At 31.4% G+C, this 26,581-nt stretch overlaps 1 protein-coding gene across 1 annotated transcript in view; it reads left to right on the forward strand.

Annotated features, from left to right (window-relative positions):
* LOC129916181 (restin homolog) overlaps positions 1–26,581 on the forward strand; it is a 213,288-nt gene that overhangs the window by 70,547 nt on the left and 116,160 nt on the right. The window contains exons 4-7 of the mRNA XM_055996009.1: positions 255–420; positions 477–648; positions 2,977–3,042; positions 3,110–3,220. Of these exons, the coding sequence (XP_055851984.1) occupies positions 255–420; positions 477–648; positions 2,977–3,042; positions 3,110–3,220 (515 nt within the window). The remainder of the gene's footprint in view (positions 1–254; positions 421–476; positions 649–2,976; positions 3,043–3,109; positions 3,221–26,581) is intronic.

Raw genomic sequence — 26,581 nt, forward strand, 5'->3', positions numbered from 1 at the left:
ATTAAAGTTTTTGTTTACCACAACCACAAATGCACGAAATTTATCAATTTCTTTCTTTATCCTAATATTTTATGAATTGGTTGTGATAGAATTATTTTCAATTTTTTTAAGATCAGTCATTAGTGTATCATCACTTCATCACCCATTTTAGGCTTATCCATTATTTATCGGATACCCTGTATATTAAATATAATCTATATGCCAAATAAATGTTGGAACATTTATAATTCTTGTCTTTCATTTGTTTCTTTTAGAACATGGTTTTACATTGGGTGATCGTGTAATTGTGTCATCAGGCTTTGGAAGTCGAGCAGGAACTCTTAGATTCGTTGGCGAAACAAAATTTGCATCGGGAAATTGGTGTGGTATTGAACTAGATGATTCAACTGGTAAAAATGACGGATCTGTCGAGGGTGTCAAGTAAAGATTTCATAAAAATACTTTTATAGCTCAAAAAACTCAATTTCATTGCTTAGATATTTTGAATGCAAACCAAAATATGGCATTTTTGTACCAATTGCAAAGGTTTCGTTGTCTCCATCGTCAAAGAAATCTCGTTTATCAAGAGCGGGCTCAAGGGAATCTCTTACTTCCGTTGGGACAATGAACAGTATTGCAACAACAAATACATCCAGACTAAGAATGCAGGTACAGCTTAAATATTATTATAATTGAATCAGACATTTTAAAAACTTAGGTCACACAACACAAATTTTGTAGAAGTCAATAGTAACCGTATTTTTTTCACAAATAAATGAGTTTTAAGAAGTTTTTTAACTGAATTATAATGTGGGAGCAATTAATTATAATTAATATGAATACTTTTACTTATCTAATACTACTTACTTATACAGGGTGATTCAGGAGTAATGTGCCAAAAAGCTAGAGCGTGTAGGTTAGATCGAGATAAGAAAAAAATCGTATGGGAGGGGGAATAGACCCCCCCGTTTAGCCGGGAGGGGCAATTTTCTAAAAAATTGACTTAATTTGGAAAAAAAATATTAAAAATCAACGGTTATACCTACAACAACGTGTTATACTTTTTGTAAAGCCAAATACCTCGTCTTTCATTTGGTATTTAAAAAAAGCTGTTTTTTGAAATAGTTTTTGAAAAATTAATTTCCAAAGTCAAAATTTTGGAAAAAAATGAAAAAAAAAAATTTTTGAACTAATTTTTCTCAAAATTTTATGTAATTAAGTACTAATTTAGTTTCTTAAATTCGATGCTCTCATATGTTTTTAAACAAAAACAGAAAACCAGATTCAAAAATATCTTGTCGTTTTTGAGAAATAAAAATAAAACCAACACAACTTTTTTTTAAGAAAAGCCCTTTTTTTTATTTTACGTGGAAGGACTTGTAGGTTAATTGATTTATAAAACTTTAACCCTTTTTTGATTATTTTTTTTAACCCGTAAGTTTATTATGGTACAATAAAGTTACATAGTATTAGATGAACATGGATTAGTTCTTTTTTAATTGATAAAGCCTGAAAGGCCACTGTCCTGTAATATTTTCTTATTACGGCCCCATGCCGACAGTTTCTACATGTTAGGCAATAAGACAAACAAACCGCAATTTCAAAAATAACAACAAACATAAATGTACAACCAAAAAGCAAATAAAGGACATAAATCGCAGAAGAAAATTCAAATGGTAATTAGGGAAAAATTATTCTCTTGAAACCTTTAAAAATAAGAAAACAAATAATTTGATTTAAAATGTCCCTAAAAATAAAAACAAAAATTTTTTATTGAAATTAATTATAAAAAATCCAAAATTCTTTCGTTAGCGGCAACTGATTCCTCGGTAAGTGGTCTTTCGCTTCTCTACGTTGTAGCACTCCGTACTCTCTCAGTATTCGGTGGGTTCTGGAAAAGGTCCCACGACTAGGACACCTCCTGTTGGGAAATCTTTCAGCATAGAGTCTTTCGGCTTCACGATCTCGACCATTAGCTAAACCATAGCAGAAGTGTATGTCCGTTAATTCTTCCCAAGAGTATCTGTACATCGTGTTGATGAGTAAAAATTCAAACTGGAAATAGTTACTTAACCAAACTGTGTGGGCTTTTATTTATCTTTGTGTCCCAAATTTTTTGTTTTTCATTAATGAAAAATTGCGGTTTTATTAACCTAACGCCCTATCAGGTAGAAACTATCGGCAGCGAGCGACCCCATGGGGTCGTAATAAGAAAAATTACAGGTCAGTGGTCTTTCAGGCTTTATCAATGAAAAAAGGACTAATCCATGTTCATCTAATACTATGTTACTTTATTGTTCCCTAATAAACTTCCGGGTTAAAAAAAAAAAATAAATAAAAAAGGGTTAAAGTTTTATAAATCAATTTACCTACAAGTCCTTCCACGTAAAATAAAAAAAAAAAGGGTTTTTCTTAGAAAAAAGTTGTGTTGGTTTTATTTTTATTTCTCAAAAACGACAAGATATTTTTGCATCTGGTTTTCTGTTTTTGTTTAAAAACATATGAGAGCATCGAAGAAACTAAATCAGTACTTAATTACATAAAATTTTGAAAAAAAAATTTTTTTTTCTTTTTTTTTCCAAAATTTTGACTTTGGAAATTAATTTTTCCAAAACTATTTCAAAAAACAGGTTTTTTTAAATAGCAAATGAAAGACGAGGTATTTGGCTTTACGAAAAGGTATAACACGTTGTTGTAGGTATAACCGTTGATTTTTAATATTTTTTTTCCAAATTAAGTCAATTTTTTAGAAAATTGCCCCTCCCGGCAAAATGGGGGGGGGGGGGAATAGACCCCCCTACCTACACGCTCTAGCTTTTTGGCACATTACTCCTGAATCACCCTGTATAATACTATATTCAGCTCAAGAATTTTATTAAACCCATTTATTTGCGACTGAAACAGTTTTTATTGACTCCTGTAAAAGTTACTGCGTGACTTATAAAATTTTTGATATCACCGATTGAATTTCTTTGATAAACTAAAAAAAAACTTTAGCGTTATTCAATGTCAATGAAACAACAACCATCACCAAGTGCAGCAAAAAGCAGTTTTTCCATGCAGGTATGAATTAAATATTATTTTAGGTATGTATGTTTAAAAAGAACAAATATTGTTGAATTGTTTTTAGGATTTACTTAGAGAAAAACAAAACCACATTGAGCAACTAATGATAGAAAGAGACATGGAACAAGAAGGTTCACAAAATCAGGCATTGCAGTTTCAAAAAATTATCCTCGAGGTATTTAAACATTTCAACATTATATTAAACTTACTACATTTTTATTTAGACATCAACACAATTATTTTTATATAATGTCATAAATCATAAAAAATTCGCTTAAAAACAAACAACATTAAAACTCATGTGAAGCAAATAACAAATGATATTTTGAAGATTCTGTTTCAATTTAATTTAGTTTATATCATTTATTTGGCAATATTTGCACATTAAAAAAAAATATATTACAAAAGTTTAATATACATTAACAGTCGATTTTATTAGATTTTTGCATACTTATACACTGTATAACTTTTTTTCAAATTTTTGGAAATATGCTTCATTTAATAAAAATAATAATCACAAAATTCGCGGTTAAGACAAGTTTAGATTACTTGTGTATAAGTTTGACAGCGAAAAGACAACAATAAACAAGGTTTTTGATCACATTTTCCAAATTTAAACAGTTGTATAAAGTTCGTTTATAAATATAAATACGGGGTACATATTTTTTTAATGATTGATTAAAAGTTTTTTAAAAGTGTCCATGGCAAGTGTCGCGTTATTTTTGGAGGCCGAGTCCAAACAAATAAGGGCAAAAAAACTCAAGAAAAAAGGAGGATTCTAAAAAGTGAATGAAAATTTATTTGTGCCTGTAAGGCCCTCCACGCGCCAGTGCCCGCGATTTCTTTTTTGTTTATCAATAGTTTTATTTTATATAGGACTTCTGTATAGTCACGAACATCCTTTTTTGCATTCACCAACATCCCTTTGTTGTGGTCCAATTCAATTCAACTGATTGGGCAGATCTTCCCAATACAGCCACAATTTTTGGCGATCTTTTTGTACAATTTTGTTTTTTTTTTTCCATACTATTACTTACATTTTAATAATTTATTCCGCAACAAAAACTTGTCGGAGGGCTTCGAAAAAAAAAAAATGATTTGTATCTGTCAAGAATACAACCATTAGAAGTACTTCATCGCATGCAATGACAAGCGTTGAAATTTGTCGCAGAAAATTTCCGATCAGCTGATCGGAGAAATACCTCGAAGCAAAAAGTCTCCAAGTTTCAAGAAAAAAGATTGGGTGCGTTCACGTACCGATCCAAGGGTATCCGGATACCTTTGTGTTGTTGTAATCCCATATAAAATCTCAGCTGATCGATCAGCTGTGTTGACAAGCAAAAAAATCCAAAGGTATCCTAAAAATTTCTGGATTCTCGTGTATCTTATGGGAGATTTGATGAACAGCTGATTCGTGTTCACAAACGTATCGGATACTTAGGTAACTTGGATAGGGTATCTGTGCGTACGTGAACGCACCCATTGATTCTTCAACGACATAAATTGGAAACAAGAGTCAATATGTTCTTTCCCTTGCTTTCTGCAAAATGGCAATCTTAAATTACTGGAATTGCGTGGCGCAAAAGGTTGTTCATCACTGACATATGTTATATATTCATTTAAGTAATTAACCCTCTATAACTCATGAGTTCAGAATAAAAAAAGAATTGCAGAATTATATAGTGACATGCATTTAAAAAAATACGTAACTTATATTTTTTTGAAATCATAATAATTTATTCAGTTATGTTACAATAAATGGTATGTAGCTTCTAGGCAACAATGAGTAATAAAGAAAAACACAGTTGAAAATTTCTGAAAAAATGTTTTGTTTTCGTGTAGCATAAAGCTACGTCACACTTTTCACACACGGTGTGCGTGATCTGACGAAAATAGGTTTAAACAGAACTTTTTTAGCATTTTTAGATCCAAAAATTCACCGAGGGTTAAGTAATATTATGTTGAATTTAATTTTATATAAAAAAATAATAGCAGAGGCGGCGGAAGGGGTGTGCGGAGTGTGCCCCCGCACACGGCCCCGCGCTTAGAGGGGCCCCGCGGTCGCTAAATGAAAATGTCTCAGAAATAATAAAATCCGAAAAACCATGTCTCTTCTCTTTATTCAAAACAATCAAATAATTGAAATTGGCTTGTTTCCACTCGATTTCCATAATTCCATCGAGATGAGTCGAAGCATACATTGGCCACTTTTTGCAAAAGCAGGAAATAAAAAATAAATCAAACAATTTAAGATTATTGTTTGTTTTTTTTTTTTCTCAAGTGAAGCAAATAATTAGTTTGCCAAGCAACTTGGATTATCTAAAATTTTGCTTTTAAAATTCCCAATTAAATTTACAAAATACAAAATCTCAGTGATAAAAACAGTTTTTTTTTTTTCTTTTTTCTATTTTTCAATTTTGTATAGGTATTTAAAATTGTATGAAATAAGTTTTTGTAAAGGTTAAGAATGGGTAAACTTTATTTCCCTTAAATAAAATTCTTTGGTCGCTTACGCTCGCAATTTATATAAACTGATTTTTTACACTTTCTAGCAATTTAAACACTTTGTTACGTAGGACTTAAGAACATTTTTGTTTTCCGCCGCCAATTTAATGATTAAAAAGGACCATTTTATTCAGTGGAATTTTCGCTGTTCGAAATTTCGTAGGTATTCGAACTCATTTTGCGGATTCATTGATGTTTCAAAATCAAACGGATTTACAATCCACCAAACTTTAAAAACCTGTTTTAAACCAAAGATTTTGCTCAAACAAACATGCGAATAATTTGTTTTTCTCAGTTATTTCGTAAAAAAAAATGTAATGATTGATAAGTATCTAACAGAGGAAAAACATCAACAAAAACAATTTCAATTTTTTATATATCTTCCTGTATTTAGCAGGGGGAGCCCCTTGTTTTTTTCCGGTCTCTTCTTCTTCAACTCAAAAGCAAAATTGAATCACCAATTAAAAGAAGCAATAAGTCATCAATATTCCTAAAATTACATTTTGATGTTAATCTTTTCTCTATACAAATGAAAGAAAAAAAAAAAGATTTTCTAATAGAAATCATATACATATACAAGTGATTTAAAAAAAAACAATAGTTTAAAGAAAGAAACAAATCCCGGCCTTATTTCCTTCTTCCTACTGATAAATTTTAACTTTTTTATTTTAATATAGCAATGGCACTCAGCTATATTACAGGTTGTTTGAAAAGTGTAAATTTTCAAATTTTAAGAATAACGTGAGACTAGCCTAACCACATTCTTAGAACCATCAAATAATGAAGTTGTGCAGTTATTTGCGTTTTGCCAACAATAAGATGAGATGGACTTATTCCCCTTTTCCAATTGGTAATTCAATTGATATTTTTATATTCTAAAAGAGAAACCGAGAAACTGACGAAAACAAGAATTTCTACATTAAAATAAGTAGCTATATTATACAATACCAATTTTAGAAAATTACAATTTAATCAAAAAGCAATCAAGTGTTAGTTTTTATTTTGATGAAGAAAGTTTGATTTTTATTTGAATAGTCAAATTTTAGAAAATTTTGCATTTAATTTTTATGAAATTTGGAATGTAGATTAAAAATTTCTGCAAAATTTCATATCAATTTTACTTAAAATAGTTTTTGTTCTTTTATTATAAACATTTATAGCGATTTCTAACGATTTTGATTTTTTCTAAAAACGTGCCCTAATAAAAGAAATCAATTTGCTGAAATTCATTCTAGATGTCGATTTTGTTTGATTTGAAGAACGAATTATTTTTTTTTTGATATGTACGTTTCAGAACATTTAACGAAAAATCTTATTTATATAAAAAGTTTTAAAAATTAAAGCAATCTGAAACTTAAGAAAAAGTTCGTGAGATCGAGTCGTGCATTTTGTTTTTCATCTACAGCCCTGTTCCATTGGAAGTGGTAGTCTTCTAATAGTAGATGTTTTGGTTAATCTAGGACTATCATCTACTGTCTTGGGAATCGCTAGTAAACTACTAGTAGTACTTTGCCACCTCCCAAAGGAACAGGGCTTACATTGAAATGAAACGTTTTGTCTTAAGGGGTTATATCTAGTTGTAAGTGCAAAAAATCCTTCTTTTTTGTGGATTTTTGGGGAAGAGGCATTTAATTATATGAACATAAAGAATACATATCCACATAGCAAATTAAATGTATTAAAAGAATTCGCTTTGTATTTAAAAAAATATTGGGTTCCGTTGTTTTTGTAGTAGATCTCCTAGACGACCTCCAAAAAAAAGGTATCTGGTGGTGAGCAAGATATCTCTGATCCAAGTCACTTAAAATTAAAAAAACCAAAAGATTCATTTTCAGGATAGACGAATGCAGGTAATGAACGAAGAAATAGTCAAAATTTTGATATGACAAAATGGCGGCTTCCCAAAGAAAAAAATCGTTTTTTTACGAAAATTTACACTTTAAAGTGGCTTTAAAAATCGATTTATTGTCAAAAACCTTTTTCCTTCCTTCATTACCTGACAAAAGTATCTAAGAAAATTGTGTAAAAATTTAAAGCCGATTACTTCAGCCGTTTGGGAGAAAGTTTGCTCACCGCCAGACACCTTTTTTTTGGAGGTCGTCTAGGAGATCTTCTACAAAAGTAACGGAACCCAATATTTTTTTAAATACACATTGAATACTTTTAATACATTAAATTTTCTATATGGATATGTATTCTTTATGTTTATATAATTAAATGCCTCTTCACAAAAAATCCACAAAAAAAAGTTTTTTTTTGCACTTACAACTACAGTGATGGAAAAAATAATAGAAACAATAATTTACACTAAATGAAAACTTAAATAACTCCTCTAATGTTAGGATTTGAACGAAGAAATTTTTATATTTATAAGCTCTTTAATAGTGCAACAAAATGGTGTAATAGTTATACCCTAATAGCTTTTGGTTTACTTTTGCCAAAACAAAATGTTTAAAAATTGGAATTTCCGCTGGAAAAAATAATAGAAACAAGTGATTTATACTTTGATTTTGAGAAATATTTCAATTTTTTTCAATTCAAAACAGGCCATAATTAACTTTTTTAAGATTTGTATTGTGGTTAAAATAACCAATAGCCAAATTTTCAATGTAAACTGCAAAAATAGGTCGCGGATTACATTCTTTTGTTGTCGTCCGCGAAGTTGAAAAAAATAAAAAATGAAGGCATAACAATGGATGAAATAGAGCAGGTAAAGGACTGCTCCAAGAGAACAGTCTTTACAGCCTTATTTTTGTGCCCAAAAGCGGAAACTATAGGTTAATGCAAAAAAAATCTTTACGTTTTTACAAAACTTTAATTCTTATTTCCTAAAAATATCCATTTTCTTCATTAATTAATATAAAAAAAGTGTTAAATGCACTTGTAACATGTCAGACAACTCGATTGAATGAAACCATCTTTCAAAGAAATCGACGAAAGGTACCATTCCTAAGGAAACAAAAAAAAAAAACATTAACAACCACTTAGTTTTTACAAAAAAAAAAAAAAAACACCTTGATCGTTTTGACTGAATGATCTTCTGGTCCAATAAAACCAAGGTGAACTTGTTTTGATCCGACGGATGATTTAATGAAGTCCAAAGAACACAGAATTCAATCTTAAGTACTTTAATAAGACAGTTAAACAAGGTAGAGATTTTCTAATGTTCTGCGGATGCTTTTCTTCATCTGGAGTTTGGCCAATCTTTTGAATAAAAGAAAAAATGTTTGATATCCATCACGTCCGAATTCCGGACGATGTAATATTGCCATTCTCCGATGAGGACATGCCAATTTTATGGGAGTTTCTGCAGTACAATGACCTCAAGCACTCCTCAAAACTGGGAACAAAATGGTTTCGTAACAAAAAACTTATTGTTATGGAGTGGCCATCCTCAGTCACCTGACCTTTACCCTATGGAACACCTACGGAGAGTTCTTAAGCGACGGATAAATGACACTAGGTCTAAGAACAAGCAAGAACTGTAGACAAACATAAAAAATGCATTATACTCTATCATTGTGCGAAATTGGTGGTTTCTATGGGAAGAAGTTGTGAGAGGGTTTAAAGAGGTAAGGTGCAACAACAAAGCATTAAAAGAATTGATAGCAATTTTTATAGAAAAGCATTCTTTTTTTACCAAAAAGTATAAAAACTCAACTTTGTTTCTATTATTTTTTCCAGCTCAAATGCGCTGATAATTTTAGCTTTGAGTTTTTCCATGGTTTTAATAGTTTGGAAAAAGAAGAATTAAAGCTGTATTTTTATATTATGTTATGTCAAGTAATTGCACATAATTCAATTTTAACTTTCCATGTAAATATCCATAACAAAATTCAAAAACATGTTACAGAGCACCTTGTTTCTATTATTTTTTCCACCACTGTAGATAACCCCTTAAGTTTGTTATTAGAATTTTGAACTTGAACTTGGACCGAAGATTTAATACTTTTTTTCAAAATAATAGTCCAAATTCATTTTCTCAGGGGCCCCGAAAATTTACTCTAGCACACGCCTCATTTTGGTCTAGCGCCGCCTCTGAATAATAGCATACATAATTCTTTGGTTCACACTTATGCAAAACAAATTTAACAACATTTTTCTTATTGAAGTACATCCATTGCACAATAAAACTATTTTCATGGCCCAGTTTTGGAGTTTTGGTGGTCTATTAATCATGAGAATCTTACACATAAACAAAATAGCAAGAATCAAGAATTTAAACGTTGTTAGGTATTTTAATATGATAAAAAAGCAGCTGGGAAAAATCAACGGGCGTTGCACCAACTAAAAATGGAACTTTGCGTAATTTGCAAAGTAAAGCAGTAAATGGTTTCAACTTCTTTTCGTTGTTAAAAATGGTTGCAATCTTCTTTTTTTACGTAAACAACAATATCTTTTGAAATTTTTTTGTACTTTAATTTATAATTTGTTATTTTTTTTGGTTATAGTTAATTAGACTGTTGTTTAAAGAAGAGAATAATAGAATTTTTAATATTAATATAATATCATTATTTTTACTTTAAATTGCAATCATTCTTTGAATGACGCACAATTTTGAATAAGGTTGTTGACAATTCTAGAGGAGACTATGTGGCCATGAAGCAGAGGGCAGAGTTCTTTATTTTATCTATTGTGTTTTGTTTAGTTACATTTTGTAACTATTTGATAGCTGAACATCTTTTCTAAACTCCTTTTGAAGTGTCAAATAGTCACAATTCGTTACTTCATATTAAGTCCGTTCCACACTCAGTTTGAAACTGCCGAATTTAGTTATACAGTTGTGAACACAAAAATAGCAGTGCTTACACAATTTTCATAAAATGTTAAATATTTTTAAAGTGCTGCTTTGCAAAAAAGTTTAAAATTATATTTTGTACTCGGCGGGACCTCAGTTATCATATCCAAGGTTTTCAACTTTTTAAATATGCTTATCACTGTCTTGTATAGGGCATTTATTGAAACCCTCTAGTTTATGCCCGAACATTGAAATAGCAGTGTCTTTGTTTTTTTATCTTTCAAGCTTCCAAATGTAACTTTTTTTCATTTTTTTGGTAGGTAAACGATTTTTGAAAGTGTTATTGCTTCTTTAAGCCTAAATTGGCATTGTAAAAAGTTGTCAAAATGGCCAGCAGAAAGCATTGTTCCGAAAAGTTAATGAAGTTCAATAAAACAAACTTTATTAAGAGGAAAAAACTTACCAGTTCATCTGAGATATCGTAGAATAACCTGTTGAAATGGTGAGTGATACAGCAACATCCAAAATAGTAACATTAGCTCGAAAAACGTAACCTAAAAGGAATCAGGTCTTAGCGAAGTGATTGACAAATTAGCATATTGGCAAAGTATCATTCTTTAATAGGCTCCAATAACCAAAAAATTAACTACAAATTTCTGATAGCGCTATGGCATAAACAGAACATGTGCTGGAAGCTAAGCTACTAGCCTAAAGTCTGCTAAAAGCACCATTACTGACGAAAAATCATGTAGCAAAAAATATTAAGTTCGTAAACGATTGGCCCAAGCTGCAAGTAAGGAACTTTCTATGCACTAATGATACAAAACTAGTTATTTTTGGGCATAGGCACCATAAGGAGAATATCAAAAGACCCTTGAACACAAAATGAACTATTTTGGTATCATTAGTGCATAGAAAGTTCTTCACTTGCATCTTGGGCCAATCGTTTACGAACTTAATATTTGTTGCTACATGATTTTTCGTCAGTAATGGTGGCTTAGCTTCCAGCACATGTTCTGTTTATGCCATAGAGCTATCAGAAATTTGTAGTTAATTTTTTGGTTATTGGAGCCTATTAAAGAATGATACTTTGCCAATATGCTAATTTGTCAATCACTTCGCTAAGACCTGATTCCTTTTAGGTTACGTTTTTCGAGCTAATGTTACTATTTTGGATGTTGCTGTATCACTCACCATTTCAACAGGTTATTCTACGATATCTCAGATGAACTGGTAAGTTTTTTCCTCTTAATAAAGTTTGTTTTATTGAACTTCATTAACTTTTCGGAACAATGCTTTCTGCGGGCCATTTTGACAACTTTTTACAATGCCAATTTAGGCTTAAAGAAGCAATAATACTTTCAAAAATAGTTTACCTACCAAAAAAATGAAAAAAAGTTACATTTGGAAGCTTGAAAGAGAAAAAAACAAAGACACTGCTATTTCAATGTTCGGGCATAAACTAGAGGGTTTCAATAAATGCCCTATACAAGACAGTGATAAGCATATTTAAAAAGTTGAAAACCTTGGATATGATAACTGAGGTCCCGCCGAGTACAAAATATAATTTTAAACTTTTTTGCAAAGCAGCACTTTAAAAATATTTAACATTTTATGAAAATTGTGTAAGCACTGCTATTTTTGTGTTCACAGCTGTATTTGGTTATTTTTGGTCAGAGTCTGTTCCCAACTTCAAAAATTGTGTAGAAGAGAGCGCTCACGAGAAAGTAAAAAATTTCCCCACCCTGACAAATTTAGCCCAAAGAATTTCTTCCAGCAGAAATATGAGTTCTGTCAAATGAAAAGTTGACGTATGTCAAACAAATAAATAAAGAAGAAAACAAATCAAATTGTAGTGATTTTTAAATTGAATCGCGTTTACGTGTTTTTTGCATTAAAAAAGTGTTAATGTTTATCGAATTAAGCATAAAATATGAAATTGTGTTGTATAATGGTGTTCAACTTGTTCCAGACTTTATGGCAGTCTTTCGTAGTTTTATTTCCTACTGAGAGAATTCTCTCCCAACTCTCATTAATTTGGCAGACTGCCTAATTTAGTGCACAAAAAGTCTGGAACAGACCTATTTTCAACTCACTTTCATGATATGATAGTCCGGTCAATTTAGACATCCGAGGTTACATTAATTCCCAGCAAGCTGAAAATTGGTAGGATTGTTGGAAACACCATCATAAATTAAATCTAAAAAGTCCTCATCGATCCGAGGTGTGGAAAAAAATTTACGGGGGGTCAAAGGTCAAAAAAATGGGTTTTTCACGATTTTAAGCAAAACGGTAAGTCTTATCAAAAAATTTTCAATGCAAGAATTGTAGACCAGATTATTATATATAAAAAGTGTCATGACACTTTTTTTCCTAAGACCCACCGTTTCTTAGGTATAACGATTCAAAAAGTTGAAGTTGAGTTGTAATCGTCCTAATCAGGCCTATTCTGAAAAAAAACTCCTAACTGAAAAGTTCCTGAAATTTCATTATTTTTTTAGCTTGAATTTCGTTCTTCAATGGTTAAGAATATGGGGAAAGCAAAAAAAAAATGGAAATTTTCGCCATTTTTCAAAATGGGGGCCCTTCTCCCGAAACCATTTCCTTGGGAATTTTTGTTTAGAATATGTCTGAATATATACAGGGGTGCAATAGAGAATGGACAACCCTAAATTGGCTGATAGCTAGACTTATAACTGTTCTAAAAACACATAGAAAAATGTTCTATCGCAACCAGTTCATAAAATATTGGCTTTTTTTCGTTCAGTGTATTTTAAATTTTATCATCTTATGTTTTCGTTCACTACAACCACGAATGAATGAATTTTATTTATTTCTTATTTTTATAATTTTCTATAATAATTGTATGAGTACATAAACGCTTTAAAAACTGCAAAGCTATTGCACATTTTCGTAAAAAAAAATTTGAAATCTCTTTTTTGATGCAAAATGTAAAAAAAGTATTTTATGAAAAATTTTAAACACCTGTGGTATAAAATAAATCTATGGAAACTTAAGTGGCCAACTTTCTTAAAAATATTCTGGTCTAAGGGGAATATTTTTAAGAAAGTTGGCCACTTAAGTTTCCATAGATTTATTTTATACTACAGGTGTTTAAAATTTTTCATAAAATACTTTTTTTACATTTTGCATCAAAAAAGAGATTTCAAATTTTTTTTTACGAAAATGTGCAATAGCTTTGCAGTTTTTAAAGCGTTTATGTACTCATACAATTATTATAGAAAATTATAAAAATAAGAAATAAATAAAATTCATTCATTCGTGGTTGTAGTGAACGAAAACATAAGATGATAAAATTTAAAATACACTGAACGAAAAAAAGCCAATATTTTATGAACTGGTTGCGATAGAACATTTTTCTATGTGTTTTTAGAACAGTTATAAGTCTAGCTATCAGCCAATTTAGGGTTGTCCATTCTCTATTGCACACCCTGTATATATTCAGACATATTCTAAACAAAAATTCCCAAGGAAATGGTTTCGGGAGAAGGGCCCCCATTTTGAAAAATGGCGAAAATTTCCATTTTTTTTTGCTTTCCCCATATTCTTAACCATTGAAGAACGAAATTCAAGCTAAAAAAATAATGAAATTTCAGGAACTTTTCAGTTAGGAGTTTTTTTTCAGAATAGGCCTGATTAGGACGATTACAACTCAACTTCAACTTTTTGAATCGTTATACCTAAGAAACGGTGGGTCTTAGGAAAAAAAGTGTCATGACACTTTTTATATATAATAATCTGGTCTACAATTCTTGCATTGAAAAGTTTTTGATAAGACTTACCGTTTTGCTTAAAATCGTGAAAAACCCATTTTTTTGACCTTTGACCCCCCGTAAATTTTTTTCCACACCTCGGATCGATGAGGACTTTTTAGATTTAATTTATGATGGTGTTTCCAACAATCCTACCAATTTTCAGCTTGCTGGGAATTAATGTAACCTGACCCCCTTATTTTAGTCTAATTTGACCGGACTATGAGTTAGTGTTGATCTTTGAAATTAGATGTTTGGTTTTCAAGACAATTTAAAATTTTAATAATGGAATTGGAATTAGTCTAAAAACAAATTGGTCATTTGACAGTTTAACATTATCTAACAACAATTCGTTCCTAAATAATTTGTTAAAAGAAAACAACAAATTCTAACAATACCACTTCAACTTGTTTTTACCAAAAGTTAATTATTCCTAATTTCAAAATTTATTCTTAATTTAACATCACTCACTTAACTCTTACTAATACTATTCATCTTAAAAAAGTCGTTCAAATCGATTCATTTTATGTCGTTTTCTTTCACTCTATCACGTTGACTGCCATGTGACCCACCGGTGGGTCACGCAAAAGTTTCCCAGGAGGCCATGTGAACCACCGGTGGGTCACAGTCAGAACATTCCTTAAAAGAAGAGAAGATATGACCCACCTGTGGGTCACGTGGCACTTATTTGAAATAACATAATAAGAGTAATTTTTTTTTGTAATTGTGTGTAAGACAAGGCAAAAATAGATAATTTCCTTGAACAAAATAGTGATAACAGGCCTAGGGAAAAATTTTATGAATTGAAAAAAAAATTAATATTAATAAAATATGAAGCATAATAAGCGTTCGTTGATAAGTCTGCTTCTATACGAAGACGCAAGGCGCAGAAATTATCTTCGAATTTCCTCTTGATTTTCGTTTCGGTGCGTCGCGCGCTTCTACACATAGTATTTTTTTGAAGACGCAAATTTGACAGCTATTTTCTTTGGTTTTATTTTGTTCTTGATGCACATAAGAACAAGGGAGAGAGAAAGATCGATTTCTCCTTTGCTCTTATGTGCATCCACGTCTTCGTGTAGAAGCAGACTATTTTATATTAATTCCAAAAAAAAAAAAACACCAAAATATACAAAAAACAACTCCAGTGGGTTCTATATGCCACGTTACTATACACGCAAATAATACACAACCGACGAAGCAGACTCCGCGACCGACGAAATTAAATAAAGCAGAACAGCAAAAAAAAGAACAAGATCAAAAAGAAACGTCAAAAAGAGTCACAAAATATTTTACCGGAGACTCACGGTAGAAAATCTTCCTTCCCTTTTTTTCGAACTTTATTTCTCCCTTGCTCTTATGTGAGTCTCGCGCTTTGCGTCTTCGTGTAGAAGCGGACTTAGTTCTACTTTTGGTATATTATTCATTATACTTCTGATCGGTTTTTTTCAGCCTAATGGACACACACCCTTAGTTTGATAATTGTAAAATAAAAATATCCCATCATCGCAGAAAAAAAATGGGATTTTTTTTATCTGGCACAGGATTTTTTTTGTATTGATGAAGAACACTGGCTGAAAAACTCTTTTATTCGGTTTTCAATTTCATTTTGGAAAAAGTGAAGAATTAACGAAAATAATGGAAGAAATATATATGGCGGAATATAATATAATAGGAAATATATTCATAATGGTTGTTTTTGTTATGTCGTTTTCTATTGACTTTTGAGATTGTTGTGTAAAAATCTCAGATTTTCCACTGCAAATAGAATATGAAATCTAGTTTTGTAATTGTGTAAATCTGACTAAAAATGTGGAGTAAATCCGGGGTACTCCGTAGTACTAAAATTACTCCGGATTATTTTTTTTTTTACACTTTTGTGGCGTCAAAGAACACAAAACCTTCAAAAGTGCAAAAATAAGTACTAAAAGGGTACTCTCATTGGATTGAAAGAAAATGACATTAAATTATCATTTAATATACCCGAACTTTACACGAGAAATGGCCATCCGCAAATGAAATTTTGTCTTTGCATATTATTGCTTTTCAGAATTTTAAATGGAAAGTGCAGAGTTTTATTTATTTGGCGCAATGAAATCAAAGAATTCTTTGCAAATTGGCAAAACTTTGCGCTTTTCAGAAAGCGCAAAGTTTTGCTTTGCAAAGGAGAAAGGGCAAATTTGTATGGAACGTGGACGTTGCGCGGCCATTGATGAATTTGTTATTTTATGATGTTATTAAATTTACATATGTTTTGCAGGAGTTTTATCCTTGTGAAGTACTTAAGAAACGAATAAAATGCATTTTAGCATTTAACTCTTTATGCAGATTGTCTCTATGCTGTAAATTTAATATTTATTTTAAGTGCATATTATGATACTCTTGTCATTTTCTCTAAGCCTGAAGACCTTAATCTTGAATATCCAGCCACTAGAACCCAAACTATCAGCTTTTTTAAACAACAATTTCAAGCCTATTTTGAGAGTTTTGTTGTTCAATTTTTTGTTAGTTTGAATCGTTTGAAAAACTGTCGAACATATCAAATACAAATATGACAATAACACTTGTCTTACATTAAAACACTATTGTAGACAAAAGAAAGTACTAGCCAAACACAAAGAAAGACTCAAGTTTTTGCTTTCATGCAAAGATTATGAAATAATTCCAACACATCTAAAAAGCATAACATCTAAATTAAACAAACAGTTCACTACAGAGACAATCAAACAACAACTACAAAAAACAGAACACATTTTTTTGCTTAAACTTTTAAAACTGGAAATTAAACAAACACTTATAACCATCAAAACAACAGAAAAGACAATATTTCACACAGACATCGAAATGAAATCCATACTCAATAATACTGAATACAATTCTTTCACATCGAAACAAATACAAACCTATAATCACATTAGAAAACTAACACAAACAACACAACTCGCTAAATTTGGGAAACAACATATGCTAGATCATCAACACAATGCAGATTTTGAAAACGTCAAAATATTAGATAGAGAGAGAAGAATGAACACAAGGTTCACCCTAGAAAGTCTTCGTATCCAACAAAAAATGAGTGTAACGATGAACCACAAAGAGGACATTGATGACATAAGCGCTGTCTACAGTGTTGCCATATCATAACCAAATCTTAATTTATATTCTTTAAGTTTGCATTTGCCAATAAGAAGTGTTTTATTTTCTGTAAAGTTTTAAAAGTTTATTTTTAATTTTATTTTATATAAATTGTTCTTCAATGTAATTTATTAACAACAAAAGTAAGTGCAATTGTAATCAAATTGTTTAAATTATTTAAATGTACAAATTATTATTAGTTTTTCATTCATCAAACATTTCATTGTTAATTGTTTCTTTAAGAACTAATAAATCCAAACCCCCTGATGAAGCCGGAAAAAACCGGAGAAACGTTGGGAAAAAGAATGAATTAGTTTTTTAATTGATTGCATTTTTTCATATCGATCATCAAGCCCAATTATAAATTATCAAAAGTTAAATATATATGATCAAAAACCAATATACAAAAACAAAAGTGGTTGGCTTAAAAATCTTGTATTGTTATGAGTTCTATTGGTCGGATTTTCAAGATCAATGTCTTCAGGGTCAGGGAAAATGACAGAGCTTCATATTATATATTTAAAATAAAAATATAATTAAATTTTTCCTTCACACATTAAGCGATGCATTAACAATACAAATATTGCAATACCTTGCATTCTTAAAGTAATACCGCGAAACTCCCAATGTAAAAGTTTTTCCTAAGATATAGCTCTTTCATTTGATACCAATTTCATTAATGGCCGCTGAACGTCCAAAATGCCCATTCTCCTTTGTGGTTAATGCAACAAAATTTGCAAAGCAGGAATTTTTGTTTTACTTTTCAAAAAAATAATTTCCTCTTTGCAAATTGGAGTTTGGTGCAACAGAATTTGCAAAGTTAAAGTGCATACTTGCAAAATGCAAAGTGGTTGTTGCAATAGGGCCCAGGTATTATATATATACAATTTGCTTAAAGCTAGTTACTTTAAATATACATTGATTATATTAGTAATATGTTGGCACAAAAAAGGCCTAACATTTTTACATTGTTTTTTTTTTTTTAAGTTAAATTTACAGTTAAGTGTCATTGTGTTTGTTTCAAATGTTAATTCTGTTGGCAGGTGGCAGCATCTTAACTCAGGTTGTTCAAGTCCGGATGTTATTGTGAAGGTTGGATTAGGGAGGGATGAGGCTTTCAGCCACGATAGTGAGCTGACCCAGGATCAGCGTAGAAAATGATGTTGGTTGATATCAAATCCTCATCCAAAAGTTCCTTAGCTTCTAAGTACCGCTGGTTAGCATGTCTTGGCTGGTTTATGACTCTTCCCATTATTGGGTTTGGGTGGTTGGTCAGGTTCTGTAGGCATCTTCTGCTTGATTAAATAAGATATTTGTCGAGTTTTATAATTTTGGCGTCCTCATTCAGTCTCTTGTTGCTGACGTGTTTCCTGCGTATCCTGTCGTTGTGGATGCCTGTACAGATCCTTGAGATCTTCTTCTCCAGGAATGCTTACTTATTTAGATGGGATTATATCACCGTGAACCTGATAGGAAAACAGGCCTGATGAGCTGCTTGTACAGGAGAAGCTTTGTCTTTTGGCTGAGTCCGTTTTATTTCCGCATAAGGGGACCAATGTGATGAAAGGTGAAATTGGCTTTTTTCAAAACGGCTGCTGCTTGAGGGTTGAATCGGTTCTTCTCATCGAATTATATTCCCAGATATTTGACGTTATTTTTTGCTGTAATTTGTGTTCTATCGGGAAGGCTTATATTGATGTTCCTGCAGTTCCTGGCTGAGCATATTCTAGGATTTCCTGGGGTGGCTGGTTGTCTAAAGCATATCAGTTGAGATTTGGCTGCGTTGATTTTGAAGCCCGCTTATAAAACTCGGAAAGTCGTCTTATGTGGGCTTCCACTTTCCCGCGTACGTGAGAGAGTCGTCTGCAAACAAGAACTTGTTTAATACAAAAAGGACAAGTAATATTTGGATAACTTTCAATTATTTTTTATCTTCTGTCAAAAATAAACGAAAATACTGTTATTTCAAATTCTCTTTGTCTGTGTCGTTGATGCATCAGTACTTCAAAGTTGTCCAGTATGTCTTCTGGTATCTCTTCATTATTGTTGCAGAATCTGCAGGTGGCACTGTCTGCCAGGCCAAGGTTGTTAAGGTGTTTTTTCAATTTGCAGTGGCCTTTAAGAATCCCTGTTATTATTCTCAGGTTATTTCTATACAGGTTAATGCAGGTAGTGATTTTTCTTTCCAAATTTTTGTTTGCTTGGCCTCCTCATCGGTTTTTATCATTTGTTTGATCGTGCTGTCTCCAATTCCGCAATATGGTTCTGGGCAAAAATTATTGGTAATGATACATCTTTTACTGAAGAGCTTGACATTGCCATAACTACCACATGGCTTCATCTCTAGATTTTCGACGAAAACATCGGCAAACTCAATGCTTGCCTATGCATCGAGGAAGCTTAATGTACCTACTAAATTGATGACGTTATTCCACTACATTAGAAAGATGCTGATCTAACTAAACTGAGATTCATACATTTTCGTCTCGTTATACCATCACGTATTAAGAATGCAGCATTTGACTCAATGGGCACGTTCAAAGACCTATCGGATAGGTTATCTGGGATACCCGTATCTGGAATATCTCTTTGAACGAAAAGCTATCCAGATAGCTTGTCAAAGCAGCTAAAAAAAAAATATGAAAATATTGAAAAGAGGAAGTTGTTTCTTTTGAGCAAATTCCTGTTTTTAATGGTTGCAGAGTACTTGCACAATCGATTTAACTTTAATTCTTGCAAATTTATTTTATTTTCAAGCTGAATAATCGCGCGAATAGAAATCAAGATAAAAAATAGCCAAATATTTATCAGCTGATCACTCGAATACATGAGGTATACCAAAAATTCTCGGATACCTTCAGATTATTTTTTGACAGAAAATGGTTGGTTTCTTTGCTAATTTTTAACACTGTTTGCAACAACAAAAAGCTATCCGAAAGCTTTATGTTAGCTCTTTGAACGTGCCCAATAACTGGCCATCAGATGTTACTGGGAGAAATGTTCGTTGCGCTCCAAAAATGATATAACCATCTACTATCAAAATGCTGGAGGAATAAGAAAGAAAACAAATCAACTCTTTACTGCATCAACACTTCATGAGTATGATGTTATTGTAATCACAGAAACATGGTTACATTCTCACATTCATACAGCCGAGATTTTTGATAACTCCTACACTGTTCATCGTTTGGTTCGTGTACTTACATCAGCAACAACAAGGGGTGGAGGAGTGCTGATCGCAGTTCGAACATGTTTTAACAACAAACAAATTTCATTTCCAAAAAATTTTGATGACGTCGAACAAAAAATCTAATTCTTGTGATGATTTATTACTCATTGTAAGTTATATACCACCTAAAAGCCAAATAATTATTTATGAACTTCATGCGGCAAATATTGAATTTGTAATAAGTAAAATGTCTCAAAATCAACACTGTATAAAAACATTGAATTTTTCAATCAAGAATAATTTATTCTACAGAATAACAAAAAAAAATTGTCAAATTCAAAAATATTTGAAATTAAACGTCATTTTCATTCATGATTGTTTTTGTTTTCTTGTGTTCCTCTGTTTTTTTTTTTTTAATTCTTTCAACTTTGAAAACTGACACAATATTTTTGTTGAGATTATTCCTTAGAAAAATTTGTATTCGTCTCTGAAAGAAGCAGATAGTTTTATTCTTAGGAATAAGCAATATCTGTTTGTTGAAAAATTGATTTTTTCTCTATCCTTAGGAATAACTGACTGTTTAACTGACTATTGAAAAATTGACCCTTTATATGAAAATAGAAAATGAATTTCTGTTTATTGATTCAATGTTTTCTAATGATTTATGTCAAATAAATGATTGTAAACATTTCTTAAATAGAATACTTGATCTTATTTTCACAAATAATGAAATAATAAATTGTAAAGTAACCAAGCTCTTTGTCCATTACTAAGGGCGCAATTCATAGTCGTCACTCAAGAGAAATATCTTAAGCATTCGCTCAAGCGAATCCTTATTCATAGTGATCACTGGCGTCGACATTTTTCTCAAGTGAACGTCTGAGAAGGCTTTTTTACTTGAGGAAACGGTTAAGTTTTTTTCAGTCAGTTGACATTAAAACGCAAGTCTCGTTGCAACAATTAAAATTTTATAAAAAAATAAATGAATCGCGAATATTTGTTTGAGTTCTATGAGTGGGACGACGAATTCGACGAATATGTTTGCGAATTATTAAAAAATATTTTTTTTTATGACAGTTAATTCAAATCAGTCAAATTTCCGAGTTTGAGAAAAAATTTTCTTCAAGACAAGATTTTTCTTTACTCAAGTGACAGCCCTATTTTCTATTCCCTTGAGCGGCTGCTTGAAATATTTCTCAACTTACTGGAGTTGAGAAAAATCTTAACTCGAGTAACGACTATGAATTCCGCTCTAAATAATTCAGTTCTTCATGTAGCTTTGACTGTGTATTTGGAATTACAAACATCTTTAAATCACTCTTTGAGCATTACAATTTCTTTAAAGCTGATTTTTATGGTTTGAATATTTTGTTCGAATCCATTGATTAGTAAAATGTTCTTTCAGGGCCCTATTGCACCAACCACTTTGCATTTTGCAAATTTGCAAAATAATACTTTTCTGCAAAGTAAAAGTGCAAAGTGTTTCACCAAAAATTAAAAGTTCCCCACTTTGCACTTTGCAATTTTTGATGTTTTTTTTAAAGCAAAAAGTGCGGGCGTTGCAAGAACTAAAAATGGAACTTTGCGTAATTTGAAAAGTAAGGCTAGGCGCACACATGCGATTTTAGTCGCACGATTATTCAGTCGCAAAAATGAATCACAAGCATTTCAATGCCGGTAAACACACATGCTTCTAAAAAATAGCCGCGATTAAAAAATTGAAAATTGTCCCATTTTTTTGGCGACGCGATTGTCGCAAATTAAAATGAAACAAATGGACCAGCATAGTTATGCACACACTTGCGACTAAACCGAAAACGACTAAAAAGTAGCAGTCGCAAAGAGGCCAAATCATGCGCACACATGCGATTTTCAACCACTCGATTTTTTAGACGCAAGAAATGAAACACATTATTTTAAATGAGAGCGCACAGACTTGCGATTTTAAAATCGCAAAGTTTAAAAAAATGGATCCGGTTCTATTTTTCGCGATTTTTTTTTTGCTGCACATACAGAATATAATGCAACTGCCCGCACGTGTGACACTCGGAACAATTGTTTTAAGTACAATAATGGATATTTTTTATTATTTTGTTATTTTTTCTTCGTTATTACTAGAAAGTGTTGTAAAGTGGCTCTTCTTTTATAAACGATAGGAAATTTAAAAGGACAATTCCATAAAATTCATAAGAATTTAAGAGAAGACCCTCAGAAATTTACTTAGTACTATAGAATGAGTATTCAATGCTTTGGTGAAATAATGGTACTCGTGGGGAATAAAATAAGATACAAACATACACATTGCAGAGAACCTATTTCTATTTCTAATCTGGTAAACAAGCTGTCAAACCCTTACCAAATTTTGAGACATTAATCACTTTACCACTTTTACCAGAGCTTACACCGTTTCATGAATTCATCTTATCATAAAATCCGATCGTAGATAACATTTGTATGAAATTTTCCATTACGAACGGATTTCGTGATTGTTTTCTTTGCGGTCATTTGACCATTAGATTTGAACAGTGAGTATCTCCTGGCTCTTTTGATCTTGAGATGATGCATTTTTTTATCGAAAAACGGTCAACTTTTTTTCGACCAAACATACATGCATTAAACATAATGTTTTTTCTTGCAATAAAAAATAGTCGCTCGATTTTTTAGTCGCAAGTGTGCGCACGGTAATTTTATGTTGCGACTGCGATTTTTTAGTAGCAACGACTGAAAATCGCATGTGTGCGCCTAGCCTAAAGCAGTAAATAGTTTCAACTTCTTTTCGTTGTTAAAAAAAGTTGAAAACTTCTTATTTTTTACTTACACAACGATATCTTTTGAAATTTTGTTGTACCTTACTTCATTATTTATATTTTTTGTTTATAGTTACTTAGACTGTTGCTTTGTTGCAATTTTTTTAATGAAGAAAATAATAGATTTTTTAATATCAATATAATATCATTATTTTAACTTTAAATTGCAATTAATCTTTGAATGACTGCAATTTAATATAAGGTGGTTGGCAAATTCTAGAGGAGGCTATGTGGCCATGAAGCAGAGGGCAGAGGTGCGTTCTTTATCTAACCATATTTAACTTATGTTTATCATGGGCGTAGCTAGAGATTTTGCCTAAGGTGGGCCAGATTATATCGTCAACCTGAAGCCATAACCATGAATGTGCAACTTTCTTTTTACGTTGCTTCATTGGCAAATAATTCGCCAATTTTTGTCACTGGATGTTCGGCTGCCATAAATGAAATTGGTATCAAATGAAAGAACCAGAGATACCCAGAAGGAAATGGGAAACTTTCGTACGTTTTGCCCCCCAAAACCCATTTGTTTTGTTGTAATTTCGTTTGTATCCGTGAATAAATGTGAAATACACAGATAGTGTAACCGCAGTGTTTTTAAGCACACATATGCGATTTTTCATGCATGGCAAAAGCCTCAATCTTCTCATGCATATTTAGAAAAAAGTATCAATCCGAGCTTGTAGGTAAACCAGTATGACGTCAGAATTTTCCCATCTCCTTCTGGGTATCTCTGGAGAGAACTAAATCTTGGGAAAATTTAATTTAAGATATTAGCTATGTTTATGCATCTTGCAATGTGAAAAGGACAAGTTGAATTATATTCAAGATGAATGTCTTCAGGCTCAGGAAAAATGACAGAGCATCATATTTCGCACTTAAAACACATATTATAGTTACGAAATTGAGACAATGTACATTAAGTGTTAAATGCAAAAATGCACTTTATCCGTTTCTGAACTAGGTACGTCATTGTCACAAGGATAAAACTTATCCAAAATGTATGTAGGACTTAATTAAATAAAAAAATAAGAAATTCATTTCTGTCCGCGTAACAACTACGTTCCGTACAAATTGGCCCATTCTCCTTTGTCAAAAGTTTATTTATAATAATAGATCTGTTTGGGTACTGCCTAAAAGAGAAATATTTCTACTTTTTTCAACATTTTTAATCCAATTCCTGTTTGGATACTCTGGAACTGTGTAGTTTTGTACATTATTTTTGACAAAAATTGAAATATTTCTGTTTTAGACAATACCCAAACAGACCTAATATAAGCTGCGTTCCTTTGGAAATATTTATCTACTTTTTAGTACTTAAAGCTGCTTTGAACTACTTTTTCAGTATAGCAAAAGTAGTTCAAAGTAGATTTAAGTACTAAAAAGTAGATAAATATTTCCAAAGGAACGCAGCTATATTCGATCGGTAAATGTGTTATTCAAAATAATAGTGGTGTAACTCAATTTAAAAAAAAATGTGTTTTTTTGCTCAATGGTATCGTATTTTGTTAATATTTTCAATATAAAAAGGAATCAACACCAAAATCTAAATACGCAATATATCTTTGATAGTTACTGTTTTTTTTTTATATTGTGTGGTGTTCTATGGTATTCCTTTTTTTTAAACAAACAAAACAAAAGAGTTAATGATGTTAAGAAAACTTATAAATATTAGGAATTTACAAACAAGCTTTGTCCTGTGAATTTTATTTTTGTGTTGTCATTCACTAACAATTTTTTCATCATTTTTCACTCATAATGTAATAGGTACCAGAGAACCAAACGAGTCGAGTATTGTTTACGAACATCGAGTACTTACTCGAAAAAAACGATCTCGAACAAACAGAATCAACACAACTCAAATATGTTCGAGCTTTCCTGTTTAGGAGTATGATGACTCGTAAGTAATCCTACATTTCAAACGAGTTCAAACGATCATTTTTCTTTTCAAGTATAATCGAGTAAAATGATCGTGAACAAAATGTTTATGATCAATGTGATCGAAATTACTCGAACTGGAAAGGAAATGTTCAAAATGTTCGAGGGTGGTTTTTCTTGTAGCATAAATAAAAGAGAATCAGTTTGGTACACAAAAGCAAGTTACATTTGTTTTATTTAAATTAATTAATTTGACAAGATAATGAAATGAAGAAAAACATATTAGAATAAAATTAAAGTAAATACAAAAAAAAAGAAAAATTAAATAAAACTTAATGCTAGATGCAAAAAAATTGAATAAATTAAATTATGTTAAAAATTATGACACTTGTATTTATGAAAAAAAAAAAAAATATTTATATTGGATTTATCTTTAAGTTTGAATTCGCAATCATCAAATTATTTACAGTTTCTGGGTTCAACCTCGATCGTTGTTCTGTAATTATATTTCCAGCCTGTGAAAATGCTCGTTCTGATGCTGCTGATGTTGCGGGAATACAATTCAAGTTTTTATGTGCTTCATAAAGGTTTTTGAAATGGCCTTTATTTTCACACCACCATTGAAGAATATCCACAGGGCCTTTCGAATTAAACTGAATGTATCTTTCTATTTGTAATTGATTTGTAATTTCCCCAATAAACCTACCCGAAAAAATAGTAATTTGTTTTAAAAACAATCATCCCAAATCGCATTATTGCATATTTTTTAGGGATATGTTTCTACTACGCACCTACCTGCACAAATTAACTGGGCATTCCCCACTACCCCATTTGTATTGTTACCTAACGACTAATTACTTTTTTATTTACTCAGTCATTGAAAATCCTTTTCACCACAATTATAAAATTAAAATAACCTGCTTTAATTGCAGTTGTACCGCAAACAACCAACCCTCAAAACCTAAATAAAAAAAATATGCAACAGGTACCTATAGGACGTAGAAATTTGAAGTAGTTGTTTTCATTGTTCAAACTGTTCATGATTTTTCGATCACGTTCGAACATTTCAATCACTTTCGATCATTTCGAGTAAAGCCTAGTGTTTATGAACAGTCAATCTGTTTACGAGTAACTCTGTTCGTGGGTATTGAGGATCGAGTATACTCATGAGTTCAAACAATTTGTGTGGTTTTGTTTGTGAGTATTTTTGTTTATGAGTAAGATGATTTACGTCCATTTCCCCAGCCCGGACCTATCGCAAATTTAAAAAAAAAGTATGCCAAAGTTTTGTACAAGTTTTGTACAGTTTTGTACAACCAAAGCCGAGTTTTGTACAAGCTTACAACGAAAGTTATAGCCAATTGAAAGTACCGGGCTGGGGAAACGTTTCCCCAGCCCGGACATTTCTCAAAATAAAAAAAAAAGTATGCACAAGTTTTGTACAAGTTTTGTACAGTTTTGTACAACCAAATTCGAGTTTTGTACAAGCTTACAACGAAAGTTATAGCCAATTGAAAGTACCGGGCTGGGGAAA

This window comes from Episyrphus balteatus, chromosome 1 (genome assembly GCF_945859705.1).
Source record: "Episyrphus balteatus chromosome 1, idEpiBalt1.1, whole genome shotgun sequence".
In the NCBI taxonomy this organism is placed as follows: Eukaryota; Metazoa; Arthropoda; class Insecta; order Diptera; family Syrphidae; genus Episyrphus; species Episyrphus balteatus.